Raw genomic sequence first — 15,834 nt, 5'->3', positions numbered from 1 at the left:
CCCCCATAACCTCAAGCGTTTACTAGCTAACTTTAGCAAAACTAATAGGATAATAGTGTAATTAACATTAAGAGGCTGGTAAGCTTATATTTGCTGCTAGCTATGTCTCATTTGTGCTTCACATGTTCTCAAATAATTAAATATAATCAAATAACTTTAGACTTGAATAGCCTCAAATGTAGAAACATGATTATTTATTACTGACATGTTCAAGACTATAATTCTTGAAAACACTAATAATATTACAATACTCATTAATTGCAATACTGGTCTCTCTTTTTCTTCTCATAAATTGTTATCTACTTATCAGAACTTAGATTACTTTTATTCTAAATGTGTTGTTTGTTGTATACTCCATTACAAGTAATAGTAGTGCATGAAAATCCTAATTAAGTAAAAGTACATAAGTATTATGAGCTTGATGTAGTTAAAGTATTGCAGTAAAAGTACATAAGTATTATCAGCTTGATGTAGTTAAAGTATTGCAGTAAAAGTAGTGGTTTGGTCCCTCTGACTGATATATTATTATATATGACATCATTAGATTATTAATACTGAAGCATCAGTGTTAGAGCAGCATGTTACTGTTGTAGCTGCTGAAGGTGGAGCTAGTTTCAACTACTTTATATACAGTTAGCTAGTTTAGTCCAGTGGTTCCCAACTTGGGGGTCGGGGTCCCTCCAAAGGGTCAGCAGATAAATCTGAGGGGTCGTGAGATGATTAATGGGAGAGGAAAGAAGAAAAAACAAAAGTTCTGATACACAAATCTGTTTTCAGTTTTTGGACTTTTTCTCTAATCTTTGATTTTTGGTGAAATATTGGATCATTTGAACATTTATTGAAATGAAACCATGTGAGAAGTTTAGAATGAAAAATCACTGTTTGGTGGAGCTGTTAACAACTCATAGACATGTGAAATGTGACCCCGACTACACACTGCTTTTTGTAAGACGTCAAAAGCCAAAAAGGTTGGAAACCACTGGTTTCATCTTTAACAATGTGTTGTATTTTAAAAGCTTGTTATATTATCCATTGTGTCAAATCTTCATCTGAAAAGTAACTAAAGTTGTCAAATAAATGTAGTGGAGTAGAAAGTACAATATTTCCCTCTGAAATTAAGTGTAGTGGAGTGGAAGTATAAAGCAGCATCAAATGGAAATACTCAAGTAAAGTACAAGTACTTTAAAACTGTACTTCAGTGCAGTACTTTAGTACTCTCCAAAACACTTTTTAATGGTTTTACTTTACTTTGAAGGTCAGATCGTGTAGCTTCCGGTATCACTCTATGTTTTTCACGCTCACTTTACGCAGCTTCCTGTCGTCCAGCAGCTTGGGAGGCTGCAAGAAACTGTCGCCGACGTACAACTCAGATGCACTTGTTTTTGTAATTCTGGATACGGGGCTAATATAGGTGGGCGGTGCTTAGTGCGGTATGTGGCCTCATCTGTGTGTAATTTCCAGTGTTACACAATAAACTAAAATGAGTCATACATAAAAAAGCCCGAGCCTGTCTGTGCTGAGTTTGACAATGATGTTCTCCCTGGAAGCTCAGAGATGACAAACAAACACCTCCCGGCTGAGTTATAAGGAGCCAGAGGAGAACATTTACCATCCTTAAAACAGGGAGTTTCAGGGGCACTTGATAGTCTTCAGTTAATTAGCCAGTTAGCTATAATTAATGACCATGTTATCTGAAAAACAGTTAGAGATGTTGTAACTTTCATAACAGTGGACATTACAGCAACTAGAAACCTCTTATTCCTTTGGAAAAATACAGTAAAGGGGTAACTTTTAATGCAGATATTGTATGATTTTTCTATTACTTTGTTGTTGTTATTGTTATTATTGTTGTTGCTGTGCTTCTGTGTCTCTCTCCGCCCTCCTTCTTTCTCTCCCAACCCAACCAGTCAAGGCCGATAGTGGCCCACCTAGAGCCCAGTTCTGTTCAAGGTTTTTTCTAATTAAAGAGTTTTTTCTTGCCGCTGTCACAAAGTGCTGCTCACGGGTTAATGTCGGGTCTCTGTAAAATAAAGAATATTGTCTAGGCCTGCTCTATGTGAAAATAGTCCTGAGATAACTTCTGTTGTGATTTGGCGCTGTATAAATAAAATTTACTTGAAACTGACATATCAAGAGTCATTTTGGAGGAATTTCTGAGATTTGGTCCCATTTCTTTAAAAATATTTGGACATTATTTGTGTATAATTATAATATTTAATATTATTGTGTCGTGGTTTCTGTTCCTTCCTTTTTTTTTTTTTTTTTTTTTTTTTTCCCATTTCCCCTTCAGTCCAGCTCCAGTTCATTTATAATTTTTCCCTTTTTTAACTTCTTATTTCATTCTTTCTTTCTTTTTCCTTTCTTTTAACAGAGTAATGAGCCATGAACACTGAGGAATATATGACTTTATATCTTTTATCGTCTTTACCCGAGATAATTGTTTCACAGCATGTGCTATATCTGGACATTATGAAAGCCCATTAGCGCCAAGAGAAAAAAAAAAGAATTAAATTTTAGGAATGATAAAAATAAAAATGCTTGTAAGTCAAAAATTACATTTTCTAATGGGAAGTTATGGAATACACATTAAATATGTTGACTTTTTAGCGAGAACTAACTGTTTTAAACATAAAATTTGACTTACTTACATCTTACTTACTTGACAAATATGATTTTCACTTAAAATATCATAATTGTCTTAATATCTACATGTGTCTCAGTATAAACTAGATTTTTCACTTAAGAGATAATTTTAACATTTCATAATTTTAACTTTTGTCATTCCCAACATTACATCTTTTTTTTGTTTGTTTTTGTTTGTTTGACAGGAATGGGCTTCCATACACTAACGCTGCATCAAATTTACCTGTAAATGAAATCACAATGAAAGTAGCTAAGTCAATTTAAAAGGACAATTTGTGAGCTTTTTTTGGGGACACATACAGCCTTATATTAGTCTAATACGAGTAATTTCTTTTGCAGATTTATTATCATCATAAACCTTCATTTGATCATTTCCTTGTTTATTAGACGTGGAAAGCTTAATGAGGTGTGTCTGAGCCCAATTTAGCCTGGTCTCATGGGAATACTAGAGGGGATGGTTCAAAGTCTGCCTCTCCCTCCTCCTCTTCCTCTCTCTCTCTCTTCTCTCTCTCTGTCTTTCTCTTCTCTGTCCGCAGTCAGCAACATCTGGACTTCTTTTGTCATTTATCTGTCTTGCATTTAAAACAAAGTAGAGTTGTGTGTTGCTTTGTGTTATAATAACTTTGCTGAAAGATCCACTGAGGGGTTAAATCTTTTTTTTTTTTTTTTTTTTTTTTTTTTTTTTTTTTTGGTGGTGCACAAACTGGAACTGGGATACTTGGAAAATATTTGGACGCCCTTATCTCAAAGGACAAACAACTTTTATTTTTTCCTGCAGTGATATTTGAATCAATATAAAGGTTTTGATCCACAGGAACATTAAACCAGTACCTCTCTCTGCAGGAATATTATGGTAATATTGCAGTGATTTCTTCCTCGGGGCGGAGGGGAAGCTGTGTCAGTGTATTTTCCCAGACTGAGCAGAGCTGATCTCAGGGCAGAGGAGAGCTAAATGCGGCTGACTGGTGGCGACCCTGCACCGGGAACCATGAACAGCAGCGGGTCTGGTAACTTTCTGCTGGTCCCCATACCGGAGTATCCCCTGCTGGACAAGACGGTGAAGATTGTGGTGCTGGGAGCGAGCAACGTCGGGAAAACCGGTACGGAGAGATGCATGAGTTAGATGGAGGGATGGATCAGCCTGGTTCATAGGGAAGTTTTTCTATACAAGCTCAAACTGTATAGAGGGTGAAATGAGGAAAAATTAGCTTAATTATGCAGGCAGCCAATACTAGACATATTTTTGTGATTTATTTGTCTAATAGAGGTGGACATATAGTCGTGAATCTGAAGTGTAGTTGCAGGAATTTTGGAAATGAATCCTGGACAGCAGGGGGCGACAGTTTGCGTTTTCTGTATAATGTCTTTTTTAAGTATTTCTCTCATTTGTAAGCTTTTATTCAGGTGGTTGAAGAAGAAGTACTCAAATCCCTAAATAAAATTGCAGATATAGCAAGTTGAAAAAAAATACTCATTTACAAGTGAAAATCCTGCATTCAAAATGTTACTTGAGTAAAAGTACAAAATTCAAACTCAGCACAAAAAAACTCAAATTATCTACTTTATTTCAATTCAGTTTAATTCATTTAAATGGGCTTTATTGGCATGAAAGAACAATGTTGCCAAAGCATCAAAATACAATTTGTCAAAATAGCAATAATATGAACATTAACACAACATTAAGATTGATATATATTAGTTTTGTCTTTGTGTGTGTGTGTGTGTGTGTGCGTGTGTGTGTGTGTGTGTGTGTGTGTGCAGGTCATTCACCGTCCCTCAGGTTGTGTCATGTTGACACGTATTGGGCAGTAAGATACACCCTTTCTCCTTCTGCTGGGCGTATTTTTAATGTTGAGAGGTCATTAAGCTCTTTGAAAATTAAATGTTCCTTATTTCATTGAATGTTTTACATCGTAGGAAGAAGTGCGTCTCTGTGTCTCGGCCTCATCTCTCAAACTTTGACCACATATTCTGTTTTCTTTTGGTTGCCATGATTTTTTTTTTGTGGCATCCTGTTTCGATTGCGGGTTTTGCAATTAGTGGTCAATGAGCCTGTACTTTAAATAATTGAATAGAAATAGAAACATATTTATGTAAAATAAATTATTTTATTTTAGATAACATATATTATTTTATAATAATATCTATTTTATATATAATTAAGGATGCATTCATGTCTTAGCATTGTTTTAATGTCTGAGTGGAGCTCATTTTAACTAGTTTACATACTTTTGCGTTGTTTAATGCAGTGGTTCTCAAACTTTTACACATCAAGGATCCATAAACTTGCACAAATTAGACCACAGACCCCCATCTGATAAGATTTTGTCCCAGGGTCCCCCATCTGATTCTTGCTTTTAAATGTTTTACAACAGAAAGTGAATGAAACCCATGACCAGTATAGTCATACATTCTGTCATTATGTTACTTCTGGATGGAATTACAGTGAAAATTATTCCCGTTTTTGTTGGGGACCCCCTGAAACACCCTCAAGGTCCCCTTGGGGTCCCTGGACCCCACTTTGAGAACCACTGGTCTACACTGTAGATGGGCAGATAACAGTGAAGAGTGTGAAACCTAAGAACAGAGCAGTCATTCTTATACATTCTCCCATTGGACTAACTTCTAGTCAGTGAAATAATAATGAAATAAAATATTCCCCATTTTTTTGCATGTAAAATCTTAATTTGTTAAAAAAGTAACAAGTAACAAGTTAAATGTAGAGGAGTAAGAAGTGCAATCCCCCCCCCCCCTCCCCCCAACATGTAGTGGAGTAGAACTACAGTATAAATTAGCATAATAATAATGATTAATCATATTTCTGTAGTGTAATTCATGCATAAAATGAAACTTAAAGTGCATTTAACAATAAAACAGTAAAAAGGATACTTAAGTAAACTATATGCAAAATCAAAACTATACCGACTAAATGCACAGTTACTTTTTTTTACCACTGAATATAACCAACAGAAAGGTTAAGATGTTGTTTTAAGAGGCAAAAAAAAAAATTGCCACCTAGCAGCAGCACAAAACTAATGAAAGTTAATAGAATACAGGAAGTGACAAAAATAGTAAAATGTTCAATACATGCAAGAAAAGTTCAGTAAAAACAAAGACGTCATGCTTTCTTCTGTTTTTGGAATATATTAATCCCCATTCTTCAGTGTCTATGTGGGTGTTTGGAGAAAAGAAAGCAGGTCTTGGGGGCAGAAAGCATAGTGGCAGTTACTCTTCTGAAAGATAGACTAAACACATCAGCGAGTGAGCAGCGCAATGAACAAGCTCGCTACAAGTGGCTAATTTGTCAGACTGGTGGTGAAGTGAAGGATTTATAATTTGTAATAAACCTCAAAGAATTATTAATGCGTGTGTGTCGAACAGCCGAGGACACACGTGCATGTTTAAAACATCGCCACAGTCCGACACAAGCTAAAAAAAAACAAGTTCCAACGAGAGGTGGTTAGACAGTTTTAAACAGTTATAAACTCTGTAGCTCTGAGATGATAACCCTGATGATGTCATAGTGATGTCATCAGGGTTGTTGCAATTTGGGTGTTGGAGACTTTAAGTTTATAAATGAATAAAAAAACCCTGTGTTTTAAACTAAAGGTGTGGCGTTTGAAAGATGTGGTGGGCATTTACCAAGCCGGGAGGGTCTAATATAGAAAACACTGTATCAGGTTGCATTATGGGAAATGTAGGATGCAGGCTTTTTAGAGCTTGACCTGTACTCGACCACAAATCGCCTCTCGGAGGACATTAAAGTTTTCCAAGTCTAAGTCTAAGTCTTTGTTGCTTCAATTTGGACCATCCTTTTTAGGGCTGCAAGTAATTATTTTAATTATGGATTAATCTGCAGATTTATTAGATTAATCAATTAATTGTTAGTCTGAATCAATGCCCATGGCAACTTCCCAGAGACCAAGGTGACATCTGCAAATGTCTTGTTTTGTCCAACCAACAGTCCAAAACCCAGATATTCCGTTTACAATGACAAAGAAAAGCAGCAAATCCTCACATTTGAGGGGTTTCTTCACTATCTTTGCTTGAAAAATGTTTTAAACGATTACCAAAATAGTTGCCAAAGTGTAAAAGTGGTGGTGTTCTCCTTAAATACTTTGATGGGAACTCTGCAGGATGTAAAATCCTCTACTTTCATTAACCTAATTGGGATCCTTTATACATAAATGAAATAAAACTGGGCTGCAAGAGTTTAAAAAACTGCACCCAGAATCCTAAAAAAAAAAAACAAGGCATGAATGAGACAATCATTGACTGGCTCAAGGTGACGCATGAAAAAATTGCAACATCAGCTTCTGTGAACTGGTGAATCATTGTTTCAGTTCAGACTTCGGGACTGTTTGTTTGGCTCGTGTCTCTGCTTGGAGAGTCTTCAAAATCAAAAAGTTGATTAGTCAGGGAAATTCCAGCAACACTCACTAATAGCAAATGTTTGAGTGTTATATAAGTCAGTAGGTTGCAGCAGATTAGTGGGTTTTTCTATTTCGAGTTGAAGATGAAACAGATTTTATATCATAGACTTAGTTGTTACACTTAACTTCATTTTCTGTGTCCTTAATTCAGACTTTTCTCGTTTCTCTTCAGCTCTGATTGTCAGGTTTCTGACCAAGAGGTTCATCGGGGATTATGAAGCAAACACTGGTGAGTTTCTTGTCAACTCTACGATGAGTTAAGATACATTTACCAACACAAACAACAAAAGTAAACACACCTCTTCATCCGCTCTCCGCTCTCTGCAAAACCTGCACTGCGGTATCGATCCGGTCATTCACCCACCTGTGTGTGTCTCTCCCCAGGAGCGCTCTACTCCAGAAAGGTCACACTGGATGGAGAGGAAGTGTCGCTTCAGATCCAGGATACACCCTGCGTCGCTCTCCAGGTAGAACTCTCAGAGAGACAGCTGCCATGTTTCCATCTGAGAGTATTTGTGTGCATTATGAATAGAAAAGCTGGATGTAAACAGCAAAATATGGTTTAAAAGAACACTTTTTTATGCATGTTGACATGTTTTTTAGCTTCAGTTTATAAAAAAGGGACGAAAACACATTTGTTGCATAAAATATGACACAGCAAACACTCACTTGACTGATCAGCTGAGCAGAATATGCTAATAATATAGCATACAGACAACTGAAGAAGACATGCTACAACTACTTCTTATGATAGTTGGTGTCCGATGTGTAAGCAAAAAGTGAGAATGTGCCCAGAAAAACTGAACTGCACTGCCCAAAGATCGAGAAGGGTCTATCTGCAGTCTTGCACTTCACTACACAACACACACCCCTGATGTCGTCACCGTAACGGCATGCTACACGACACACCCCCCCCCCCGACCCCTAACCCTAACCATCTCACTGCTCAGGCTTAAACCTAACCAAGTGGATGTGTCATGCAGATACCACAAGTCCAGATAGACCTACTTACAAAGATCACTTTGCAGTCAATCACTCGGGAGGAGCCATGGAGAAAAAACTAATTAATTCATGTTCTCGATTTAACTGAATTCACCCTCATGCCATTTTCTCATCTTGCGTACACCCTCACTGTGGATCACTTGGATTTCATAAAGTTTTGATTTTGGACATCTGGATATGCTTCGGGTTTTGGCTTGTAAAGCACAACACTGTGTTATCTCTGAGATCTCGTATTCTACTTGACTTTTTCTCGGCAAAACTGTCATGCACCTTGTGAAAGATCTTTCTGTGTTACTTGTTTTTATGTCGTTTATGTCTGAAAGTTTACGTTACTGCCTGTCTCGGCCAGAAGAGACTTTTATTCTCAATGATCGTTTTCCTGGTAAAATAAAGGTAAAATATAGATATATTTGTAAAAAGTGCATCTGTGGATGTCATCCAGTTCATAAAAACTCTGCTTCAGGGTAGCCTGTAACATCAAGACGTAACTCATGTTACAGGCAAGTAGGTCCATCTGCGGACTCGCAGTATCTACACGACTTACCCACTTTACTACACGACACACCCTCTTGGTTAGGGTTAGGGGTCGGGGAGGGGGATTCGTGTGGTAAAGTGGGTGTGTCGTGTAGGTCTGCAAGATTGCAGATAGACCCTTCTCGTTACAGGGCAACGTCTTCTTCGTTGCTTTCTTCAAACTTCCGGCTGACTGACCATAACCCTAACCATAACCCTAACCATGACCCTAACAGGCAAAATAGATAAACCAAGAGCATTAATTAGTTTTTCTTTTCTCTGTGGCCCCTCCCAGGCTCCGTACTCATGCCAAAATGTGCATCTCCTTCATAAATATCTGTTTTCCTGTTGCTGCACGACCACTTTATTCTCCGTGTGTGTTGTTATTTAACCGCAGCACACGGATATAATCACAGGTGGAAAAAAAACAGCTTCACAGGTGACATTTGATTATAGTCAACTTTCTTGTAGCGTCAGCAGACTGTTGTCACTTGACAGACTGCCAGGGGAAAACAGGTGTTATCCCCACATATCAGGTGTTTAGCATCGCTTGAGTGATTTAATGAAACCTACAATTTGTGGTCATTTGTGTGCATCCCCCGACTGCACAAGATGAAGTGTAGAAGGTTTGCGCCAGAATCTAAATGCTGATGCTAACTTTGAGTTAGTTTTGATTGTAAAGAAGATCAGTTGAGAATGATGTCATGAAGGTGTTGATATAGTCCAAAACTGCACACTCAGTTTTGTTTATACTACACTGGGAGTCATAGGCGGACATCTTCGTACATGTTTGTTGGTGCATGCAGACAGTCTACGCTGATCCTTGCTGACACTGGCAGATGATGAAATTTATGTCACGCAGACACTTGCAGTTGCACAGATGCAGAAAGTATCATTTGAGCTTTACAGCTAACGTCTTTAGCTCATTGGCTCATTCTTTCTCACCATTTTAGTTATGCAGAACTATTGCAAAACCACACTGTACAACAAGCAACACTTTTAATATGTTTTTTTTCCCACTGAAATATGCTATCTATCCTCTATCTCTCTATTTTTAGAGCTATTGGTTAACTTCATGTAATATCTAAGCTTAAGTTTAACATTTACTTTGAGGTTTGCATTTGTGTTTTGGGCTTGAAGTTGGTGTAAAATGTTCAAAACATCAAGTTATCTGTCCTGTGTTGCTTAATTTTCTATCAAAAAATTACAAAGATCAAAAAAAAAAAAAAAAAACCTCTCCGTCTTTATCTCAAAATAACTTCAGGAATGTATTTGAAGTAAGAGGAAGTGATCTTCTCCTCGCTCATGATGAGTATAATGAGTGCAACGTGACATACGGCTCACTCCGCTCGACACCGGCAGTCTGTTTACAAAACCAGAGCCTCAGAGCTGCTCATTTCCTACACTGGGGAAGATAACGGAGGCTGAGGAGGAAGTCTCTCCTGGCAGGATGGAGGATGATGGTGACCGGCGGCTCCCAGAGATTAGACAGAAATAATTGGTGTGCGGAGGCAGCAGGAGTCATGTGTGCAGAGTAGAGAGGTCGAGAAAGTTAGCAGACTCCTGGAGGATTGTTAAAAAGCTGCATCTGGAGAGATTTTTACAACAAAATTTTTAAGCTAAAATCTTAAACAGCAGTAGATTAATTGTTTGTATTCAAAATGCAATAACACAAAGTGTCTTTTGCTTTGATTACGACATGGACAAAATGAGAATAACACAGCCTGAAGTGTTCCTGAACTGACAACTGGGTGGTCCGGTGGGTCGAGAGTCAAAAGTTCAAAGTCTGAAACAGTCAGCCGGTGTGTGTCCATAAACAACCATTTGTCTTGGCAACGTGCCTTCTGGGTAAAATCACCACCTGCTCGCTCATTTTGTGAGCTGCCCAGGATGATGCATTCAACTGAGTGTGGATATAAAATACAGTAGTTTTAGGAAAAATGGCTTCAGAAACACAAGTATCTGTATTATCAGACTAACCAGTGAGATCTCATACTGTAACTAGACAACAAAGAGTTGTTAGCGCCTTTTGCTAATCTGGCACAATCGGACAAAAACACCCAGCAGTGCTTTTTTTTTTCAAGTTTACTAAAACTTATGTATTTAAAAGTTTATCTGAAGGTAATATGAGGCTTCAGCTGTCTGAGTTAGTCAAATAAAGTGGAAATCTTTCACATTTACAGTCTTTTTAGCATAAAAAACAAAGCAGAAAGGGCAAACATTTGGCAGGTTGTAGCTTCTGAAATGTGAGGATTTACGTGCTTTTCTCTGCTTTAAATGGAAGATCTTTGGATTTTGGATTGTTGATTGGACTAAAGAAGTAATTTTTTTTTTTTTGCAGGATGATCCTGAGGGCTTGTACTGCCAGGAGCAGATCAACAGGTCAGATTTACAAAGTTACTCACTTCAATATTGAGTTCAGCTTAATATACTTCAGACTAATATCCTGTATTAACTGAACCTGCAGGTCCATCTACTGGGCAGACGGTTACGTGCTGGTTTTTTCCATCACGGACCACAACAGCTACCGCACCATCCAGCCGCTGTACCAGCACGTCAGACGCATACACCCTTCTGGAAACATACCTGTTATACTGGTCAGTGTGTGTGTGTGTGTGTATCCAGTCATGTGAATTATTTTGTTATTTTCATTCATTCTTTCAGTCAAAACTACTTGACAGTGCCAAAGTCTTTCACTCCTATCCGGAACAGATAATAACAGTTACCTACTAGCCCTAATCCCCATAATCTAATCTACTGGGTAATCTGTAATCCCCTGCAGGTTGGCAACAAGAGCGACCTGCTCCGAGCTCGACAGGTGCCGGCGGATGAAGGCGAGACGCTAGCAGCCTCACTAGGTGTGGTCTTCTAGTCTTTATTGTTTTTATTGTTGTTGTTCCTGTCTCCTCTTATACCATAATCTGCTTTCTTCAAGACCTGCTCCCTTTCTAATCCTATTTATTACAGATTACTGTACACATAAACATACATTAACACATTTAACAGAGCTGAAATTCACTTTTTGCCTCCCACCAGATAGTTTTTTTTAATATATTTCATAAAATGCGATCGTAACTGCTAAGATTGTAATTTTATACATTATATTGATTTTACTGGAGATTGTAGAGTTGATTACATGCCTTATGAGTAGCAATGTATTGTTTTATTCCCCTAAGGAATAGTTTTACACAGGAATAGTGTATATAGAGGAGATCAGCAGTTCTATTTTGGCTGTTAAGACTGAACACAAAGCCAATTTTAGGGGAGGCGTGATTGCACAGAAAGTCAATGGAAACAGACACAAATTTGTCCAGAGCAGCGAGAGGTGACGCTGAGACGTGTCCATGCGATTTGAAAATGTTGCAACTTGAGCTACATATTCGTTCACATCCGAAGGAGGTTTATGAACCTGCTTTATAAACGTAAAGAGAAGAGAAACTAAACTATTAGAGTTTTCAGAGAGTTCATTTAGAGGCCGAACTGAACACAGACTCACTTGTTGCTTGTAGCTTACAGCTGAGCTAACACACAGCTGGTAGTTGGCTGCTCGGGGTCAAGAGGTCAAACTCCTGCAAATGACACAAAATATTTGCTTCGCTTTCTGTCTGAACAGAACAGTCATCTTGGGGTCGAGTTTGAGGGTTTTCTTTTTTTTTTGTTTCAGCCGTTAAAATAACATTTACACCTCCTCTCATAAATATGTGTTCTGTTTATTATTTCACCTGAATGTTTGAGCTTCGCTGTGCAGAACGATGCATGTGCAGAGTTTTTTACTGTGAAAGTGGAAAGTTTCTCTGTGCTCACCTTAAACCTGAGTTTAGGGCTTTTATATGAGCATGATTTGTGACATCACAACCAGTTTGCAGCCAGTATGCAACTTAAAAAAAAAGCGTGAAGTGGAAACTTGAAGCCTCTAGTGCACAAACACAGAGAGGAACATCTTGTATCCAGCTGTTAAACTTTTGAAATTAAGTTGCATATTCAGAAATTTTGGATTTTCCAAATGAGGGAGAAGGAGTAGATGCAATTTTTAAGAAGTATCTTAACTTTTTTTTACACAAATTCTTAACCTAAGCAGAGTATTTTTATGTCTTAAAGCATCTTTAAACTTCTTCACATTGAAAATCTGGCAACATGACAAAACCTTTTAACATTTTCTTCACCATTTCTCACTTTAAATGATCTCTTCCTCACTCCCTTGTCTCTTTAACTCTCCCTCACACTCCATTTCCTGTGGTTATCCTTAAAATCACTGTATGGATTGTCAGGAAATTTTCGTATAGACATTCATGATCCCCAGAGAATGAATCCTACTGACTTTGTTTCCTCTAGCGCCACCAGCAGGTTGATATTTCTGCTTCATAAAATCTCTGCAGCTGACAGAATTTCCCAGAGTAGCTGATTACAAAAATGCATTTGGCAGATGTTGATTCAATCTTTGAACATACCGACTAATTACAATGGCGATGGAAAGTGATTTTCCACCTTACGCACGTTTCTCTGCCTTCTCCTGCGTACGAACTATATCCTGCATGCTGCCTAATGAACGAGGAATGCTGAGTTATCTTAAAGATAAGAGCAGTCCTGATCTGAACACTGCCTCTGCTCACAGGAGGAGTTTACTTTGAGGCCTCGGCCCGAGAGAACCACGAGGGAGTCCACGCCGCCTTCCTTCATCTCTGTCAGGAGGTGGGACTTTTTTCGTGTTTTTTTTGTTATTTATTGGTTTATTTATCTGCCAGTTAAGCACAAGTTTTAGCTCTTTTTTTTGGCTGCAGAACTCATGCAAACAAAAGATTTTTCCTTGCAAAGTTAAGTGAGCGCTTAAAGGAAAACAACCGATCGTCATGCTTCTGCAGGAACTGCTTATATAAGAGAGTTCATGTCAATCAAAGTAGCAACGGTATTGGATACACAAATGCTGTATTTTCAATGAAAACTGTTTGCTTAATTTGCAAAAAAAAACATTCAAGAACTTCTTCTTCTCTCAGATGATTTTCACTGCCTGCGTGTGGGAACTTTTGATTGCAAAGTATTTCCCATCGATGCCCATAAACAAAAAATACCACACATGGGTTTTATGGCCAAATTTGGCCCACATTTAACTGTTCTGTATTGTCTGTTGGACTGTTAAACCCCTTTGCCCAGAGGCTCATTGCATTTGCTTTGACTGTTTTCTTTTCCTGATGTGAAAGAGAGAAGATTCCCAACTCTGACTTCTATTTAAGGTTTATTCAGATACTTCAAAGTTCACTTGATTTATTAGCATTTTCACACACAGTATTTATAGAATAAAGAATATACTGTAATTTATATCTATTTGTATTGCAAACAGTGTAACACAGTGCAAACATGCAGCGTTATAGTGATACAGTATAGAATAATATATTAGTTAATAGAATAGTAACTTTTATCCTGTTAGAAATCATATTTTAATAATATAAAAGGTCAAGATGTTTGTTTAATTTGGTACAGGGCAGGTTGAATACAGGAAATGAGTTTTCCTGTGAATTCTCGCCAAAATCTGGTCCCGTTTGCTGGAAATAAACACCGGTGGGATCCTGGAATTTTTATCACATGTGTGTCTGTGTGTCACCTGTGCGTTTCTATACTTAAAACTGTCATATGTAGCAAAACAGAGACACATTAAACGCTTCCATGCAACTGTCATAGATAAAGCCCAGCATTAAATTACTGTTATCACATTAATATATCAGGGGCAACTTTTTAGCTGCAGCAGGGTCTTCCTGTTACTTTTCATGCTAACTTGTCAGTTTACAGTTTGGCTATGTGGCAAAATATTTGCAAGATTAGGTGAACCAAGTGGAGTGCACAATATGTAAACATAAAGTCTGCAGACAGTTAAGTACGTGGTTTAGTCAGATATTCAAACATCCATCCTGAATTAGACTGGATTACCAACTGGGCAAAGTGGGCAACTATCCATCGGCCCCAAAGGCCTCAGGTTTAATATCAGGTTTAATTTGATTAATCTCACATTTGTCATGGAAAACTGGGAAAACTAGCAAATATTCACATTTGAGAAGTTGATACAAGTGGATTTTTGGCATTTTTGCTTAAAAACGCCCAAACATTAATACATTATGTCCAAAAACGATGTTCCACTTCCTCAAACCACTAACAATTAAGATGAATGTAGTTTTATAAACAATTAAATTAAGTTCTTGTTTAAAATCAAACTTAATTTATGGCATGAAAATCTGTTTTCCCATGTGAGGAGTGATATATTCCCTGGAAGTCACAGGAAAATCTTCAACTGTAGAGCAGCACTCTTGTTTTTCTCTCTGAATTTTAATGTTTACATTTCAATTGGAAGCAACCAAATTTAGTCCAGCGCTCCTTTGAATATTTAGAAACAAAGAAATGAACATCTACTGTCTCCATCTGTGTCCATTTTGTAGAATATCTGCTCCTTTAGACACGACTGGCTTGTTTTTCCCTCACGACTTGGACCTCAAGTCACTGTGCTCTCTATCTTCCAGGTGATCCGAGCATTGGGAGGAGGGAACGGGGAGAAAAGGAGAGGAGGCCTCCACCTTGCCAGACCCAAATCTCCCAACATGCAGGAGCTGAAGAGGAGGTTCAGGCAGGTCCTGTCCTCCAAAGTCAAATCGGCCACCACTCTCTGATGGCGGGATGGGACCGAAGACAACGTGCAGCCGGACACGTGGCAAAGATAAGAGCTTCCGTCTAAAGAAAAAGGTTCTTTTCCTGGATTATCTTTGATGGAACGCTGAAGTCAAATGACAAGAGGCCTTGGTATCAAAGAGCTGTGACTTTAAAGTTTGGGAACTGAAGCCGTTAACGGCATGAAAACGCTCAACTGCAGTGATCAAAGCATTTTAAAGAGTACAAATGGTCGCCATCAGATGGAGAGATAAAGACAAAGACTGAACAGAGCTTTCTGGAAGCCGAGCTCTCCTCTGTGTTTGAACGAAGCTGCCGGTCAACGCGACCTCTTTCCCAGGCTCAAGTACAACAAGGATGCTGCTCAAAAAAATGTCAAAGACTGCTAAACAAACAGCTTGTGTTGTGTCAGAAACTTGGGCCCGTTTACCATGAAGGGGCAGTGAATGTGTCGTTAAAACTTGACTGATGGGGTCACTGTAAACCTTCTGACAACTGAAGTGAATTTAATACGTCAAATCAATAAAGAATTATTGATTTCACCCAGTTAGTCAGTTTCATGGAAAGCACAGATGTTACTAATCCCTTGTCGCAG

The 15,834-nt window shown here is 38.2% G+C and overlaps 1 protein-coding gene across 1 annotated transcript; it reads left to right on the top strand.

Annotated features, from left to right (window-relative positions):
• The first annotated feature begins 3,020 nt into the window (after positions 1–3,020).
• Positions 3,021–15,781, top strand: rasl11a (RAS-like, family 11, member A). The gene is made up of 8 exons (XM_044341886.1): positions 3,021–3,743; positions 7,249–7,305; positions 7,461–7,543; positions 10,933–10,973; positions 11,059–11,188; positions 11,374–11,449; positions 13,204–13,280; positions 15,095–15,781. The coding sequence occupies exons 1-8, from the start codon at positions 3,596–3,598 to the stop codon at positions 15,239–15,241; spliced, it is 759 nt and encodes a 252-aa protein (XP_044197821.1). The 5' UTR covers positions 3,021–3,595; the 3' UTR covers positions 15,242–15,781.
• Positions 15,782–15,834: the final 53 nt, after the last annotated feature.

The sequence above is a fragment of the Thunnus albacares genome, chromosome 22 (genome assembly GCF_914725855.1).
Source record: "Thunnus albacares chromosome 22, fThuAlb1.1, whole genome shotgun sequence".
Classification (NCBI taxonomy): Eukaryota; Metazoa; Chordata; class Actinopteri; order Scombriformes; family Scombridae; genus Thunnus; species Thunnus albacares.
Note: the sequence above shows the minus strand (reverse complement) of the source record. Positions and strands in the feature narration are given on the sequence as shown.